A 19,469-nucleotide genomic window follows, 5' to 3' on the forward strand; every position below is an offset into this window, starting at 1 on the left:
ATTGTATTTTTGAAGTATAGTTACAGATGGAAATTTATTTTACAGATAAAACATTCTTAAAAGTATGGCACACCAGTATGGTCTTTAAAGTAATTTACAGTTAAAGGTATAAAGTTAAATTCTATATTTTCCTATTTAGTAATTTGTTATTTCTATTTGTTGTAGTTTTTTACCAATATTATTCATGACGGCACAAAATAAAATATGAAACCCGTGTGACTTTTGTTTGCGTTGTGCAAGGTTAGCTATCTGCCTGCACCAGGCAGAATAAGTCTTATGAATTGGACCTTTTTCATGTTAATAAAATCCCGCTAAAAGTTTATCAATAATGTTTTAATATCGTAAAATTGTTTTTCTTCAAACTTTCTTCAACTAAAAATATTTAGCACAACTCCTTTTTGATTAATGATAATCAATTTGGATCTTCAAGTAAACAGACGAAGTCATAAATGGTATGTATTTTGCCTGTATGCGACTATTTCAGTTCAAGTAAAAAGGCAAAATATCAGGGTAATGTCAGAATTGGTGTATTTTAAAGGACAAAATACATGTATATGATCAAATAACGCCCCCCCCACCACAAAAAAAATAAAATAAAAAATTAACCAATTCTTATGCAGTATCGTATGAACATCAAATCAAATATATATATATATATAATTTTATGTTAAATTATATCATATTATATCATTAAAGGTTGCAAATCCATCCACTAATGCAATTTAAAATGTGTGCAAATGTGTATCATTAGTGGTCAAGGTAGTCCTTATTTCTCATTTTTTTCCATATCATTAGAGGTTACGGTTTTTGACCGCTAATGATATAAATCTAAAATTATATCATTAGCGGACGTTTAGGTTGTTCGTTAATGATAAAATTATATTATTAGTGGTCAACATCCTGACCACTAATGCAACATTATATCATTAGTGGACGTTGTATCATTAGAGGTTGCTACACCGCTCGCTAGTCCAGCCGCGACCTATTTCCTCGGCCGCGGGCAAGGGATCGTATATACGTAATTGTTCACATACACAGCTCGGAATTCAGCTAGATTTTAAATGCAACTCAAATGCATTGCATAGAAGCAGTTCTTTTATCCATAATGTGTTTCACTATAAAATAACTAAAATGTTTATACACTTTCCGTATGTAAACTGGTATCCTTTATGCCAGTTATAAGCACAAATACCCCGTTTATTTGCCAAATAAAACACAAATACATGGTAACAAGTTTAGCTTTTTGCACTCACATTACGCAATACACGAACAAAATATTATTGTTACGACATTAATAAGATCATAATAAACATATTTTGCAGCGACAGCCATATTGAAATCTTAACCGCTTTTGAGTTATAGAGCTAAAACTTTCAAGAACTCTAGGTCCCTTATTTGAGGGGCCAGTCCCTTTTTCTTGATGTCAAATGAAAGATCTTTTAAACATAAATCTTTTTTGTTCAACATGTCTTAACGAAATATTTCCGGACAAAAAGATAAATTAAGAAAACCATGCAAAATCACAACGCTTTTTTATCTCATTTTTGGAGCCCCACCGAGCTTTGGCGCTTTTTGCGCTGAAAAATTATAAATGCCCTATTGCAAATCTACATTCTTTGGACTATCATTCCTGAAATTTTGAACTCAATATCTTTTTTAGTTTATGAGAACCTTCGTGGACAAGCCGACCCTATAAAAATCGTTGAATTGTTAATATCTGAAAACCGGAAGTGACGTCACCATTAAAAATTTTCCAATAAGGTTCAGAGTAGTATCTATCAGATCTGAAAGTTTCATGTTAATCGACCAGGTAGTTTCTGAGAAATCGCCTGCACAAAATATGTAAGAAAAAAAAAGAATAGGGAACTAGATCTCGTTACGAGTAACGATTAGGTCTTCCGCCCGATTTTGTTTTCATATGATACGATGAAATATCTATATTCTCTGCCAAATCTGCGATCTTGGTGAATCTAGGTTTTTTGTCTCGAGACCGAAAACGGACGAACAAAAGAGGTTTATGAAAATAAAAGCTAGGTTTTTTTTATACATTTGTTTAGTGTACACCACTGTTAATCATGGAAGATGAAACACCAAAGATAATCAGTTAAACTTGTGAAAAAAATAAATTGTTTGAACTCTGGTGAGTACCGGAAGTGACGGTTGACAAAAGAAAACCCGTTAAATATATCTTCAATCGATTGTCTATCATTTATAAAAGTTTGTGTCTCAATCACTTACAGTGACTAAAATCTCGCTGGTATCAATTTTGTAAAAAAGCTAGGTACCAAAGATATTTGAAATCTTGATTGTTTTCAAGTTATCTGTAATACAGTTTACGAGTGTCTTGGCCCCTCATTTAAGGGGCCAGTCCATTTTTCTTGAGTTCAATCGAAAGGTCTCACGAATACTAACATTTTTTGTTCTTACACCCATCTAAAATTGTTGTTCATTTTTGAGATACAAATGATTGAATATTTTAGGGGCCAGCCCTCTAGATCCTTTATGGGGACAGACAGACAGAGTTTTGATTAGTGGAATCGATTAGAATCATCAATGCAAACATTTTCTTTTCTACATTGCCTAACAAAATATGTCTCCTTCTCAAGATATATTGCATCAAAGTTTAAGTACTTTGGTCCCTTAAAATCCCTAATTGCATCATAAATGGGTGTAAAAATGATTTTACCTGATAAATATTGCTACAATCAACAACTTTGCTTCTATCTTGCATTACAAAATTTTGATCGTTTTTAAGTTATTTGTAATAGAGTTTACGAGTGTCTTGGCCCCTAATTTAAGGGACCAGCCCCTTTTTCTTGATTTTATTGGAAAGAACGTTTAATTATCTACTACTTTTGTTATATATGTCTTAGGAAACTACCAACTGATAAAAAGATACAGATGAAAACGTATGAAAATTTTGAATGAAAATTCGTACTCAATTTTCGAGCCCAGGCGAGCTCCAAGAAATGGTGCCACTGGCGTAAAACAACATAATAGTGCACAACTTCAAACTATAGACTACCTATCCTGAAAATTTCATAGTCATATCTCTGATAGTTTCTGAGATCAGCTCTGCACAAAATAGGTCGTGAAAATGTGCAAAATGGCCGATAAATCGGTACCGGAAGTGACGACAGAAAAAATCTCAAAAATGTATAAAGTTTACATCAAGTCCCATCTTTTGTGAAAAAATGATTGAAATCGGTCGAATAGTTTTCGAGAAATCGCGTGCACAAAATTTGTGGAAAAAAATAATAATAAGAAGAAATCGTACGAAAACTATAAGGTCTTCCGTTGGAAACGGAAGACCTTAAAAAGAAACCGAACGAAAACAATAAGGTCTTCCGTTGGAAACGGAAGACCTTAATAATAATCTACAGTGTAGCATCTTGGGTGTCACATATGGGCGAGATTTGAGGCTTTTTGAAATATCATAAAATTCTTATCTGATAGCAATGTTCTTGCCTGTCAACATAGATATGTTGCATGTTGGTACATTTATTTTCCCTGTCGACATATTTGATACAAAATAACTTGCACATAAGGGGCCCTACCACCAGGGACTTTGGTGTAGCAAACTTGAATTTACACTACCTGAGGATGCCTCCACACAAGTTTAAGCTTTTCTGGCCTAATAGTTTTTAAAAAGATTTTTAAAGATTTTCTCAATATTTTCCTATGTAAAAATTCTGTGGCCTCACCCTACCCCGGCGATTTTGATTTAAATAAACTTGAATATATACTATCTGAGGATGCTTCCACTCAAATTTGGGCTTTCCCAGCCTTATAATTTTTGAGAAGAAGATTTTTAAAGATTTTCTCTATATATTCCTATGTAAAACTTGATCCCTCCATTGTGGCCTTGATTTGAACAAACTTGAATCTACACTATCTGAGGATGCTTCCACGCCAATTTGAGCTTTCCTGGCCTAATAGTTTTTCAAAGAAGATTTTTAAAGTTATATTCCTATATAAAAAGAAAACTTTCCCCCATTGTGGCCCGCCCTACCCCCGGGGACCATGATTTGAGCAAACTTGAATCTACACTGCCTGAGGATGCTTTCATACAAGTTACAGCTTTTCTGGCCTAATAGTTTTTGAGAAGATTTTTGAAAAATACCAACAAATTTTCAATAATTCTCAATTATCTACCCTTTAAAGAACAAATATGAATCCCCTTCACCCAGTGATGCTTTGTGCCAAGTTTGGTTGAAATCTGCCCTGGAGAAGAAGATGAAAATGTGAAAAAGTTTACAACAACGACAGCGCTGCCAACGACGACTTTTAATTAGAAAAGCTCACTTGACTTCCAGCTCAGGTGAGCTAAAACAAGGAGCAGATTGAGGATCTGAATTTAATCAGATTGGGAGTTTATTCAAGGTTTTGGAGCAGGTGTTTTATGATGAATATTAATGTGTCTAAACAATTGGATCAATTGTTGCCAAACTAGGATGTTTGCTTTTGATGAAGTTGCAGGTCTGTCGCTCGAGGTCTGAAAAAAAATCGGATGGACGAACCGAATTTTTCTAAGACCGGATGCTACAGACCTGCAGCTTCTTTTGATGCATCTAGTTAGTGCACTTGATAGCATTTTGGAGCAGATCACATATTTATGCAAATAATGGTCCTAACTATAACTCTATTAATTTCTAATCTGTGTATTAATCTTACTTAATCGTTAAAGTATATATATATATAAGTTGGAGAGATAGAGAGCGGGAGAAGGAGGAGGAGGGAGGTTGTGATTGGCGAGCCTGGAGACCAGCAGGGGCCAGAGAAGGGGGCGGCTGGAGGGAGAGGGAGAAACAGCGATCAGAGAGCTGGAAAAAAGAGACCAGCCCCACTAAGCAGTTAGTGCACTAGCACAGGATTTTTGTATTGTGATTTGTATTTTTTATGATAAGTAAAGTAAACATTTTGTGAAATCCCAGGTTGATAAAAGAATTGGATTGTGATGTTAATACGCTTTTGATTGTTGTTTGATACTTCAGGTATGAGGAGGAAAAAGAACTAAAAGGAGAAGGCTGGAGGGGAGAGAGGGGTGCTCCTAGGGAAGACAGGCCCCCAGTTCGAGGTATCTATACCCCTAGGGAAACGTGGAGAAGCAGAGGGGAGGATCGAGTACCATCGAGGGATGGTGGTGATCGTGGAGGATTTGGAGAACGCAGAAGAGATGATAGAGATTTTGGAAGAGGTAGAGATGATCGTGATTTCGGAAGAGGGAGAGATGACAGAGATAGAGATTTTGGCGATGCATGGAGAGACCGCCGTAAGGATGAGGGAGGAGATGAAAGAGGAGGAGGGGCCTGGAGAGGAGGCAGAACTGGAGGTGACAGCTGGAGAGAGAGGACTGGAGAGAAAGAGGGATGGAGCCGGCGAGATGACAGAGGACCAGCAAGAGAGGACAGAGTATCAGCAAGATGGGGCTTTAGTCAAAATAGTGAGTATAGATCTAGATCCATTACAAAAGGACAGGAAAGCAGCTGTCACCTAAAGAGTGATTTTAATTATATTGATGCTTGAATCAATAAAGATCGATATCATATATCAATGTGATACTTTTATAGATATGTTTTACATACATTTAAATTTATGCTCGACTTTATCACTAATTGTTTACAATCTTAAAGACCATCAGAAAAAGTGTCTTTATGGTGAAATTTTTCAAATTGAAGTTAATGAAGGGACCCCATTATTAATTCCTCTTATGATGATTAATCACATTAGCTTACATGTATGTCAAATATGATTGACCTTAAACTCAACCTTTTTGCATCACAAAGCCAGGTATTAGGCAAACTAACCAATGTCAGAAGTTTATGTCCTATTTTAGTGAGGGTAAGTTAGATACATTTTCCTTTTGTGTGACAGCACATGTTGAGGGCAGTTGACTTGTCTGTTGTAGGTGAGGTCCCCCCATCGAGACGAGAAAGAGAAAGACGCTGGAGAGACAAACATTCATAAAAAGGAGGTAGGAATTTTTCAATAACTGAGTAAATAATCAGAATCAAAAGAGGACGCTTCAGATTTTGCTATAATGTTTCGTCTTTTGTTTTAGCTGTCAGAAACCCTGAGGGAGAGGAAGATGATGGATGGACCACAGTGCGTTATTGATCAGACTGATAAACCGAGACATCTTATTGGATGAAGATGGAAACTGTGTTTGTGTTAATGAACTGATAGAATTCATCAACAAGTCCTGTGTTCTTTTAACAGGGTTACAAAATCACATAGCAACGGGTGATATACAAATTGCATTTATTAATGATGCATACTCCATAGCAGTGTATGGGTATCTGTTTGCTTTGTATTTATGAATAATGTAACCGCTAAACTTTACTTCAATGGAAATAAATTCTGCATTATTTTTGATTGGATATAATCTTTTAGCAAGAATTCACTGTTCATTTATGTAAAAGTTGATAGCTTATTTATGAATGTAACTGTGTTATGTCATTGGTAGTAAACATGATTTAAAAGAAGCTTTTTGGTGTTAATCCTCAATATTACGTATATATGGAAAGCAAGAGGTTTGCACTGCATACAATCCAGTACAGCAATTATTGTGGGTGGTTTGAAAACTGTGACATATAGAGGGAACTAGATTGTGTATCATTTTGCGATGTCCATGTCTGTTCGTCGCACATTATTGAACATTTTCTAGTCTCCCAGAGACTGCATTTCCTCGATCAAATCTGGGGGGGGGGGGAGGAAGGAAGTAACATTACGGCCTTAAATTGATGGAAATTGTACAATTTTCTCCACTGGCATTGGATTAGTTACCTTTAGATTGATTACTGAATTTTGAAATTCATGACCGGGGTGTAGTGCAAGAGTCGGCCTATTATGCACAGGTACCTGACATTATACATTTTGTTTCTTAAAAAAACATAAACCTAAACAATATGAGAAAAATAAGACCAGGTGTCTTTGCATGAATTGTTTCTCCTATGTATTGTTCCGTCTGGCAGTTGACTGAGTGAATGGGTTAGTATATCACTTAAAAAATAAAGTATTGGATTAAACACAAATGCTCAAGTAATGAGAATGAATTATAGAAGACTGGATAAATGCCGTATTTGGAAAAAATAAATCCCAATGGCGTAAATTACCAAAAAAGAACTTGCTCTTCTACATAAATATGTAGTTTTTAGCTCACTTGAGCTGTCTGTCCGTCTGTGAACCTTTACATTTTTGACTCCTGCAGAATCACGAGACCAATTTCAACCAAACTTGGCACAAACCGTCATTGAGTGAAGGAGATTTAAGTTTGTTAAAGTCTGCTTAAATTATGAACCAAGTCTATTTAAATGATGATCCCTTCGACCAAAAGAGCTGAAACTTGTGTGAAAGTATCCTCAGGTAGTGTAGAATCAAGTATAAGTTGGGCTACATTTGGTGTTGAATCATTACACAAGAATATATACTAGCAAAGAAAAATCTTTTAAAATTATCTTCTCTAAAACGAATTGGCCAGAAAAGCTGAAACATGTGTGGAAGAATCTTCAGATAGTGTAGTTTCAAGTTTCTTCAAATCATGACCCCTAGAGGTAGGATGGGGCCACAATGAGGTATGGGGGTCAAATTTTTACAAAGGACTATATAGAAAATAATCTTCAAAAAACTTCTTAAAAACAGTTGGTCAAAAAAGCTGTAACTTGTGTTGAATCATCCTTAGGTGTTGTGAATTAGAAATTATTAAAATCATAATCTCCAAGGGTGGGGTGGGGTCACAAGGGTTCGAAGAAGATGGTGGAATAAGATGGCGCAACTGCCCATTCGGTTCAGTTGTAAAATACAATTTCAAACTGAACATTTTTTTTCAATTAAATATATGTGATATGTTATAATACAAGTTTACAAAAGCCTTAAGGGTAATTATTTTTAACTATATTCAGTTTGAAATATTTCAAAAAACGGAAAGAAAAAATAATAAATACCTAGGTTTAGTTGTATCGAACCCAAAACCTAATCAAAGTACTGAAGTACTGAAAGCCGGGCTCTTTTGGTGTGTCTTTATGCATATTGTGTAGTAAAGACTGACAATCTCTCTCTCTCTCTCTCTCTCTCTCTCTCTCTCTCTCTCTCTCTCTCTCTCTCTCTCTCTCTCTCTTATGCTTTTAATGTCGGCAAAGCGTCAGAGAGCGACCAAAAATATGTTTGACCAGTATAAAAATATGTTCAACAGTTGCTGCCTTGAATTTTGCAAAAAGCGTTATTTATTACGCGCAGCAATGTAGTTCATGTGCATTCTTTATGTCCAAAATGCATAGTCTTGTTTTTAAAACATGTTATTAGTAAGAAAAATAAAAAAGATAGACAATCAATTCTCTCGAAATTAAAAAAAAAGAAACAAAATGCCAACACTTTTGACAAAAGTGGCTCTTTGTGAAACTATTTGGTATAGCGGAAGCTTTTACTTTGACGCTGTTTGGTTTTTTGTTTACTTTTGCAGTTGTGCTATTTATAGTAACATTGGCGATTTGCCTGGCTACAGCCAGGACTCTGCTTTCAGTAGACCCCGGCTAAAAACCCAATTGCTATAAAGTTACCTAATGTCTGGTGCTCTAACCACTAAGCCACATTCACAACTAAGTGCGTTGTTTAAATGCTAAATGGGGCATTGGCCACGAATTAATGGACTTGTATTATTCTAAAACGTTCAACTGTTGGGCTACAAAATGACATTTTAAAGTATAGTGGGTCATCTCTCCACATTTTTGTTGATTAAAATCGGTTTAAATTCCATTAAACCATATTAAGACTATGACAAAAATGTGGGGCTCAGACCCACTCTATAAATGAAAAGGCATTGAAGTTATAAAAATGATACTTTTTGGAGATTTTGACACGCATAAGCCAGTTTAAATCAACCTATTACAGGTATTCAAAATATTTAAGGGCTACAAACCGATGTTACGTTTAATATACACTGTTTTTAATTATTTTTTTTTAATCATCAGATTTAATGATATTTTAAATTTGCAGTATCATTCCTCATATGGGCATTTTACACGCCTTATTCATCCATCTTCTCAAATGCAGGTTCGAATTTGTACATACGAATATATAGAAAAATCTTTATTATCATCTCAATAACCAGTTGGTTAGCAAACTGTAACTTGTGTTGAATCATCCTGTAATATTTACATTTGCAAATATGTTTCCTTATGTGAACCTATACTAATAGAACAGCGAAAACGTCCAATTCTGTATGGACTTTTTCGTTACGTCACAATGATCATAGTACGTGCTTATCGCTTGGATTATTGTAAACATAAAATCTCGGTTATTTTAACTGTTCTGAACGATTTATCTTTTCAAACGTAAATATAAGTAATAAACAGCAATGTTAAAAAGTTCACCGGGATATGAAGTTGGTTGGTACGTGATCAAATCTATTGAGAAGCCCTTCGGGCTTCACAGGATTTGATCACGTCATTGCTGTTTATATCTTAACTGTACCGTACGGTACTGTAGATTCAAGATTGTTAAAATAATGATCCGTGAGTGTAGGGTGGGCTACAATTGGAGTTTGAATTTTACATAGGTATATATAAAGAAGAATCTTTAGAAATCTTCCTTTCAAAAACCAATCAGTCAGCGAAGCTGTAACTTGTGTGAAAGCAACTTCAGATGGTGTAGATTCAATATTGTCCAAGTTATTATCTTTCGGGATATGCTGAGGCAATATCAAATGTCATAATATATGGTTTGACATACTTAAAGAGGTTCGTTTCTTTGTTTTTGGGTAGCCATTTTGGGTCACCTCTATTCTAGAAATTACGCATAATATATTGATTCTACTCATAAATTAAAATTTTATAATGTCTTTTAAACAATCTTAAATAAAATAGTAAAGGAAAAATTACATATTTACAGAGATTAGCAGGGGACATATTTTGTGGCGGAAGGTTTTTAAGAAGAAAATGATCATTTTTCATTACTCAGTTGTTTTAGAGTACCGTCACTTTAGCTTCCTTATTTTCAGTGCACACAAAATTTCCAGATAGTATGTGCATTAGGACAGCTTCATTTTGTTACGAAAAACATAGTAAATCTCAAATTGACATATACCTGCCCATAGTGAATGATATAGATATATATAAAGCACAGAGAAATGCCCTATGGGCAGGTATATGTCAATTTGAGAGTTATTGCAATGTTTGTGCTTATTATATATGTGTGTATCTATGCAATGTGTATCGTTCCGATCCTCTCAGATTGTCGTTTAACTGTATTCCACCTGTATCTCAAGTGACTGTGTAGTGCGCGGCCAGCGCGCTAGGTTCCGTTCGTCATCGAAAGCAAGATTTTTGTCTTGCCTAAATGGCCGAGTGGGGAGCGCGGTGGCCGCTCACATCTAGGAGAATGGGTTCCAGAGGTCGTGGGTTCAAGCCTCGGTCGGGGCGGAAGGTGGAGCTCCAACAAAAGTGATTTATATTTCAAATATTTCCGTGAGATATAATAATGCATTGACCTTTAATTCAACAATAAAAATACAGCTCTTTAAAGTGTGACCACCTATAAATAGATAAAAATCACTCAGGTATGAAACCCCGATGCGCATGCCCCAGGTAAACCCTAACCGTTCGATAGATACAATCGATGACTTTCAATTCAGCTCGCCAAGTGTGTACACGTGTTTACGTGTTCGGATGGCTGATGCCCAACTTCGTTCGCCGGGGCCTGGACAGGCTACGCCGGCTCATGACGAGAGAGAAAGCTCACCCACAGAGGCGGTTGAGAGCGATAATACAAAGGTAGATGAGTCAGAGGACTCTCAATGTGAAGTAGACCACATCTCTGTGGCTGATAAGACAGAGGATGATTTTAGGCGGCAGTGGTCGTCAGAGCAAATTCGGAATGTTAAAAGTAAGTCCGGCGATGTTTCTATTAGAACACGCTCAAGCTCTAGAAAACGCAAGAAAAGCAAAACATCTACTGATTCAAGCTCAAGTTCCTCTAGTTCTAGTTCCTCTAGCTCCTCCTCAAGCTCTAGTTCCGAGTCTGACTCGGACTCTGATTTATTCTTATGTTCTGAGAGCACAAATTCTAAGCCAAAAATCCCTAAAAAGATTCTTAAATTTGTCACCAAGTACGCAACAAAAGGGATTAACAAAAAGAACAGACAGACTATTGCTAAGATTTGTCTCATTCTAAAAAGCTTCAGGGCTTGTCTTTGGACAGATTTTTCAAAAAAGTATTTTTCAGGGTAAAAAATGGAATGGAAAGTTAGAGAAAAATAAAGTAAATACCCAGATGAGAATTTTAGATGCTTTAGGGCCACTTTCGGTTGTATGGAGCGAGGCAGAGCGAATAAGCAAAACAGGCAAGGGCATGGACCCCTCTGATGTTATTCAGTTTGTCCAAAGAGCGATTATGTTTGTAGGGAATGCCCATTTCCTTTTCAATACGGATAGGCGTAAGGCAGTGTTAGCTAAAACAATGCCAGAATCTGTAGATGTGCTTTCTGAAAAAAGGTACAAGAAATCATTGGGAAAATGTAAAAGTGATTTATTTGGGAAACATTTTCTTAAACAATTAGCGAAAGATAACAAAGATAATAGAGAACTAGATTCGATCTCGTTGCCAGCAACGAGTGGGTCTTCCATCCGATTTTGAATAGATTAGATCAAACTTATCAATTCAAAGATAGAAACGTAGATCTAAGCGAAAAATAGTAAAAAAAATTTGCGGCACTCGAGGCTTGAACCCGGGTCGCCTGGGCCATGTCCACGACTATATCGACTGAGCTACTCGGACTCTCGCTTCAGGACTTTGACGCTTAATTTCTCGAGAATGCCTCAATCGATTTTAATACAAAGTACATATTCTGAATCAGTGAAAGGGTCACTATAAGGTGTGAAAATTTCAAAGAAAAATATTCAAAAATAAAAAAGTCGAAAAATTCAATTTTTTAAAAATTCCTTCCGGTGACGACCGGAAGTGACGGCGGACATTCTCTATACCGAGGTGCACCAGGAAATCGATAGATCTATCATCTATGAAATTCTCAGCTCTCTATCTTTGCTCGTTTTTGAAAAACCTGAGCGACAAAATTGACTTTTTAAAATCGTAAACGGACGATAACTTCCGACAGGAAGTGAATTTTCAAAAACTGTTTCAGCAGTATAAATTTCAGATAACGAGGCATTAGTCCTGAAAATTTGAGAGAAATCGATCGTCCCATCTCTGAGAAATCGCCTGCACAAAATTTGTAAGACAAAAAAAGAATAATAATAATAATAACTAGACACGATCTCGTTGCGAGCAACGAGGAGGTCTTCCGTTCGATTTTTAGAATGAAATATGACATCATCGAGTTTGATTTTCGACAGCAAACATGTTATGGAAAAGGAGTGAAGTACTAATGCTTTATTGTATTGTTTTTGTATAAGTTCTCTTGCTTTTTTAACCTAATCTAGCTTTAATATCCTTTCACAAAATGGCTCTCATTATAGGGCTATAGATATAAGATTTTAGAGCTTTTTGATCCCCTAATTTAAGGGGCAAGTCCCTTTTTCTTGGATTCAAATGAAAGGACATTTAATTCTGAACACATTTTGTCAGCAAGTGTTTAGAAAATTTTTGGCCCCTAAAAACCCTTAATTACGTAACACATGATAAAATCATTACATTGCTTGAATATATAACTATAAGATAAACACATTTGCTTCTATAACATTTCACAAAATATTTCTCAGTAAAGGGCTACAGATTAACGATTTTAGAGCCCTTTGGTCCCCTTTTATTAGGGCCCAGCCCCTTTTTCTTGATATGGAATGAAAGGTCATTAAATTCTAAACAAATTTTGTTCAACACATGTTTAGTAATTCGTTACCGTTTTGGAGATAGATGAGAAAGAAGGTTTTAGGGGCCGGTCCCTTATCTCCTTTTAGGGGCCGTTCAACAAAATTTTGACGGTTGCAATTTGTTGAGAACATCATTTTGAACAACTTTTCTTTTATACTGCATAACAAAATATTTTTCCTTTCTGAGATAAGGGTGATCAAATTTTTGGCCCCTAAAAACCCTTAATTACGTAACCTATGATAAAATCATTACATTGCTTGAATACAGAACTATAAGATCAACACATTTGCTTCTATAATATTTCACAAAATATCTCTCAGTAAAGGGCTACAGATTAAAGATTTTAGAGCCCTTTGGTCCCCTAATTTGAAGGGCCAGCCCCTTTTTCTTGATATCAAATAAAAGGTCATTTAATTCTAAACAAATTTTGTTCAACAAGTGTTTAGAATTTCGTTACCGTTTTGGAGATATATGAGAAAGAAGGTTTTAGGGGCCGGTCCCTTATCTTCTTTTAGGGGCCGTTCAACGAAATTTTGACGGTTGCAATTTGTTGAGAACATCATTTTGAACAACTTTTCTTCTGTACTGCATTACAAAATATTTTTCCTTTTTGAGATATGGGTGATCGAAATTTTGGACTTTTGGCCCCTAAAAACCTTTAATTACGTAACAAATGATAAAATCATTACATTGCTTGAATACAGAACTATAAGATCAACACATTTGCTTCTATAATATTTCACAAAATATCTCTCAGTAAAGGGCTACAGATTAAAGATTTTAGAGCCCTTTGGTCCCCTAATTTGAGGGGCCAGCCCCTTTTTCTTGATATCAAATAAAAGGTCATTTAATTCTACACAAATTTTAATCAACAAGTGTTTAGAAATTCTTTACCGTTTTGGAGATATATGAGAAAGAAGGTTTTAGGGGCCGGTCCCTTATCTCCTTTTAGGGGCCGTTTAACGAAATTTTGACGGTTGCATTTCGTTAGGAACATAATTTTGAACAACTTTTCTTCTGTACTGCATTACAAAATAATTTTCCTTTGTGAGACATGGGTGATCGAAATATAGGACTTTTGGCCCCTAAAAACCCCTAATTACGTAACATATGAGAAAATCCTTATACTGCTTGGCTTCATAACTGCATAATAAACATATTTGCTTCTATAATTTATTACAAAATATCCCTCGGTAAAGAGTTATGGGTAAAAGACTTTAGAGCCCTCTAGGTCCCTTATTGGAGGGGCCAGCCCCTTTTTCTTGATATCAGCTGAAAGGTCTTGTAAATATAAACTTTTTTTACATTACATGTTTTAACAAAATATTTTCCAGAAAAGAGATAAAGAGAGAAAAGCACAAAAATTCACGACGCTTTTTTAATGTCAATTTTCGAGCCGTAGCGAGCTTTGGCGCCAGTAGTGCTAAACATAAAAAACAACAATCATGCAAAACTTCAATCTTTCCTTTACCTACCGTAGAAATTTGAGCTTAATATCTCTTATAGTTTAGGAGAACAACAGAAGACAAAATACCCATATAAAAATTAGAAAAATCTCAATATCTCAAAAACGGATGTGACGTCATCAACACAAATTTTTTTTAATCAGGTTCAGACCAATATCTATCATATCTGAAACTTTCATGAAGATCGGCCGAGCCGTTTCTGAGAAATCGCGTGCACAAAAATAGGAAGAAAAAAAATAATAATAACTAGATTCGATCTCGTTGCGAGCAACGAGGAGGTCTTCCGTCTGATTTTAGAAATTGAGATTTATGATCGATCTTGATTTTGCTATTTAACAGCTATACATGATTTAAAACAGGAAAAGAGGATCTTCATTTTAGGTGCCTGATACTATTTTGTTTCAGGTGTAAGAGTTTTGTCCAACAAGTGTTTAGAAATTCGTCACCGTTCTTAGGATATCTCAGAAAGAATATTTTAGGGGCCGGACCTTATCTCCTTATTGGGGCCGCTGAAAAAAAAAATTGTAAGGTTGCATGTTATTAGGGACATTATTTTGAGCATCTTTTCTTTTATACTGCATTACAAAATATTTTTTCTTTTTGAGATAAGGGTGATCAAATTTTTTGACTTTTGGCCCCTAAAAACCCTTAATTATGTAACACATGATAAAATCATAACATTGCTTGAATACAGAATTAAAAGATAAACACATTTGCTTCTATAATATTTCACAAAATATCTCTCAGTAAAGGGCTACAGATTAAAGATTTTAGAGTCCTTTGGTCCCCTAATTTGAGGGGCCAGCCCCTTTTTCTTGCTTTCAAATAAAAGGTCATTTAATTCTACACAAATTTTGTTCAACAAGTGTTTAGAAATTCGTTACCGTTTTGGAGATATATGAGAAAGAAGGTTTTAGGGGCCGGTCCCTTTTCTCCTTTTAGGGGCCGTTTAACGAAATTTTGACGGTTGCATTTTGTTGAGAATATCATTTTGAACAACTTTTCTTCTGTACTGCATTACAAAATATTTTTCCTTTGTGAGATATTGGTGATCGAAATTTTGGACTTTCGGCCCCTAAAAACCCTTAATTACGTAACACATGATAAAATCATTATATTGCTTGAATACACAACTGTGAGATAAACATATTTGCTTCTATGATCTATTACAAAATATCCCTCGGTGAAGAGCTATGGGTAAAAGACTTTAGAGCCTTCTAGGTCCCTAATTTTAGGGGCCAGCCCCTTTTCCCTGATATCAGCCGAAAGGTCTTGTAAATATAAGCCTTTTTTACATTACATGTCTTAATAAAATATTTTCCAGAAAAAAGATAAAGAGAGAAAAGCACAAAAATTTACGACGCTTTTTTAATGTCAATTTTCGAGCCCTAGCGAGCTTTGGCGCCAGAAGTGCTAAACTTACAAAACAACAACCATGCAAAACTTCAATCTTTCCTTTACCAACCGTAGAAATTTGAGCTTAATATCTCTTATACTTTAGGAGAACGACAGAAGACAAAATACCCATATAAAAATTAGAAAAATCTCAATATCTCAAAAACGGATGTGATGTCATCAACACAAAAAAAATTTAATCAGGTTCAGACCAATATCTATCATATCTGAAACTTTCATTGAGATCGGCCGAGCCGTTTCTGAGAAATCGCGTGCACAAAAATAGGAAGAAAAAAAATAATAATAATAAGAATAGGGAAAAAGAAACAAAGCAATAACAATAAGGTCTTCCGTTGGAAACGGAAGACCTTAATAAGAATAGGGAAAAAGAAACAAAGCAATAACAACTAGACACGATCTCGTTGCGAGCAACGAGGAGGTCTTCCTTTCGAATTTTAGAATGAAATATGACATCATCGACTTTGATTTTCGACAACAAAACATGTTATGGAAAAAGGAGTGAAGTACTAATGCTTTATTGTATCACTTTTTATAAGTTCTCTTGCTTTTTTAAATACTTGCATTTCTTTCAATTAAGATAGAAAAGATCAAAGTTGTTTACCTCTGGTCCCTAAAAACCCTAATTGGGTAACGCAAGAAAATCATTATATTGTTAGGATATATAAACGTATTATACCTAATCTAGCTTTAATAACCTTTCACAAAATGGCTCTCATTAAAGGGCTATAGATAAAAGGTTTTAGAGCTCTTTGATCCCCTAATTTAAGGGGCAAGTCCCTTTTTCTTGGATTCAAATGAAAGGACATTTAATTCTGAACACATTTTGTCAACAAGTGTTTAAAAATCCGTTACCGTTTTGGTGATATATGAGAAAGAAGGTTTAAGGGGCAGATCCCTTAACTCCTTTTAGGGGCTGTTTAACGAAATTTTGACGGTTGCATTTTGTTGAAAACATCATTTTGAACAACTTTTCTTCTGTACTGCATTACAAAATATTTTTCATTTCTGAGATATGGGTGATCAAAATTTTGGACTTATGGCTCCTAAAACCCCTTAATTACATAACACATGATAAATTCATTACATTGCTTTGATACATAACTATAAGATAAACACATTTGTTTCTATAACATTTCACAAAATATCCCTCAATAAAGGGCTATAGATAAAAGACCTTAGAGCCCTTTGGCCCCTAATTTTAGGGACCAGTTATTTTTTCTTGATATTAAATGAAAGGATATTTAATTCTGAACACATTTTGTTCAACAAGTGTTTAGAAATTCATTACCGTTCTGGAGATATATGAGAAAGAATGTTTTAGGGGCCGATCCCATAACTCCTAGAGGGGCCGTTTAACGAATTTTTTAAGGTTGCATTTTGTTGAGAACATCATTTTGAACAACTTTTCTTCTGTACTGCATTACAAAATATTTTTTCTTTCTGAGATATGGGTGATCAAAATTTTGGACTTTTGGCCCCTTGAAACCCTTAATTACGTAACACATGATAAAATCATTACATTGCTTGAATACATAACATTGAGATAAACACATTTGCTTCTAAAACATTTCACATAATATCTCTCAGTAAAGGGCTACAGATTAAAGACTGTAGAGCCCTTTGGTCCCTAATTTGAGGGACCAGCCCCTTTTTCTTGATATCAAATAAAAGGTCATTTAATTTTACACAAAATTTGTTAAACAAGTGTTTAGAAATTCGTTACCGTTCTGGAGATATATGAGAAAGAAGGTTTTAGGGGCCGGTCCCTTATCTCCTTTTAGGGGCCGTTTAACGAAATGTTGACCGTTGCATTTTGTTGAGACGACATTTTGAACAACTTTTCTTCTGTACTGCATTACAGAATATATTTCCTTTCTGAGATATGGGTGATCGAAATTTTGGACTTTCGGCCCCTAAAAACCCTTAATTACGTAACACATAATATAATCATTACATTGCTTGACTACATGTACATAACATTGAGATAAACATATTTGCTTCTATAATCTATTACAAAATATCCCTCGGTAAAGAGTTACGGGTAAAAGATTTTAGAGCCCTCTAGGTCCCTAATTTGAGGGGCCAGCCCCTTTTTCTTGATATCAAATAAAAGGTCATTTAATTCTACACAAAATTTGTTAAACAAGTGTTTAGAAATTCGTTACCGTTCTGGAGATATATGAGAAAGAAGGTTTTAGGGGCCGGTCCCTTATCTTTTTTAGGGGCCGCTTAACGAAATTTTGACGGTTGCATTTTGTTGAGACGACATTTTGAACAACTTTTCTTCTGTACTGCATTACAGAATATTTTTCCTTTCTGAGATATGGGTGATCGAAATTTTGGACTTTTGGCCCCTTAAAACCCTTAATTACGTAACACATAATAAAATCATTACATTGCTTGACTACATAACATTGAGATAAACATATTTGCTTCTATAATCTATTACAAAATATCCCTCGGTAAAGAGTTACGGGTAAAAGATTTTAGAGCCCTCTAGGTCCCTAATTTGAGGGGCCAGCCCCTTTTTCTTGATATCAAATAAAAGGTCATTTAATTCTACACAAAATTTGTTCAACAAGTGTTTAGAAATTCGTTACCGTTCTGGAGATACATGAGAAAGAAGGTTTTAGGGGCCGGTCCCTTATCTTTTTTTAGGGGCCGTTTAACGAAATTTTGACGGTTGCATTTTGTTAAGAACATCATTTTGAACAACTTTTCTTCTGTACTGCATTACAAAATATTTTTCATTTCTGAGATATGGATGATCGAAGTTTTGGACTTTTGTCCCCTAAAAACCCCTTTATTACGTAACACATAATAAAATCATTACATTGCTTGACTACATAACATTGAGATAAACATATTTGTTTCTATAATCTATTACAAAATATCCCTCGGTAAAGAGTTACGGGTAAAAGATTTTAGAGCCCTCTAGGTCCCTAATTTGAGGGGCCAGCCCCTTTTTCTCGATATCAGCTGAAAGATCTTGTAAATATAAACTTTTTTTACATTACATGTTTTAACAAAATATTTTCCAGAAAAGAGATAAAAAGAGAAAAGCACAAAAAATAACGACGCTTTTTTAATGCCAATTTTCGAGCCATAGCGAGCTTTGGCGCCAATAGTGCTAAACATACAAAATAACAATCATGCAAAACTTCAATCTTTCCTTTACCAACCGTAGAAATTTAAGCTCAAAATCTCTTATAGTTTAGGAGAACGGCCGCAGACAAAATACCCATATAAAAAATAGAAAAATTTCAATATCTCCAAAACGGATGTGACGTCATCAATGCAAAAAATTTGCTATCAAATGCAGACCACTGTCTATCACATCTGAAAATTTGATGGAGATCGGTTCAGCCGTTTTTGAGAAATCGCGTGCACAAAAATGGGAAGAAAAAAAAAGAATAAAAACTAGACACGATCTCGTTGCAAGCAACGAGGAGGTCTTCCGTCTGATTTAAGAAATTGAGATTTATGTTGGATCTTGATTTTGCTATTTAACAGCTAAACATGATTTTAAACAGGAAAAGAGGGTCTATATTTTAAGGGCCAGATACTATTTTGTTTCAGGTTTAAGAGCTTTGTTCAATAAGTGTTTAGAATTCGTCACCGTTCTTGAGATATCTGTGAAAAAGGTTTAAGAGGTCGTTCCCTTATCTCCTAATTGGGGCCACTGAACCAAATTTTAAAGGTTGCATGTTGTTAAGTATATCATTTTGAGCATCTTTTCTTCTACACTGCATTTCAAAATATTTATCC

At 35.1% G+C, this 19,469-nt stretch overlaps 2 protein-coding genes and 1 pseudogene across 2 annotated transcripts in view; all 3 read left to right on the forward strand.

The window, feature by feature from the left end:
* Nucleotides 1–6,485, forward strand: part of LOC128180265 (eukaryotic translation initiation factor 3 subunit A-like) — a 32,573-nt gene extending 26,088 nt beyond the window's left edge. The window contains exons 3-6 of the mRNA XM_052848235.1: nucleotides 4,704–4,853; nucleotides 4,995–5,443; nucleotides 5,909–5,974; nucleotides 6,062–6,485. Coding sequence (XP_052704195.1) covers nucleotides 4,704–4,853; nucleotides 4,995–5,443; nucleotides 5,909–5,967 — 658 coding nt within the window. The 3' untranslated portion in view covers nucleotides 5,968–5,974; nucleotides 6,062–6,485. The remainder of the gene's footprint in view (nucleotides 1–4,703; nucleotides 4,854–4,994; nucleotides 5,444–5,908; nucleotides 5,975–6,061) is intronic.
* LOC128180255 (eukaryotic translation initiation factor 3 subunit A-like) overlaps nucleotides 1–19,469 on the forward strand; it is a 101,226-nt gene that overhangs the window by 43,695 nt on the left and 38,062 nt on the right. The gene's annotated exons all lie outside the window — the stretch shown is intronic.
* LOC128180271 (pre-mRNA-splicing factor CWC22 homolog) overlaps nucleotides 10,566–19,469 on the forward strand; it is a 19,943-nt pseudogene continuing 11,039 nt past the window's right edge.

Source organism: Crassostrea angulata, chromosome 4, assembly GCF_025612915.1.
Source record: "Crassostrea angulata isolate pt1a10 chromosome 4, ASM2561291v2, whole genome shotgun sequence".
In the NCBI taxonomy this organism is placed as follows: Eukaryota; Metazoa; Mollusca; class Bivalvia; order Ostreida; family Ostreidae; genus Magallana; species Magallana angulata.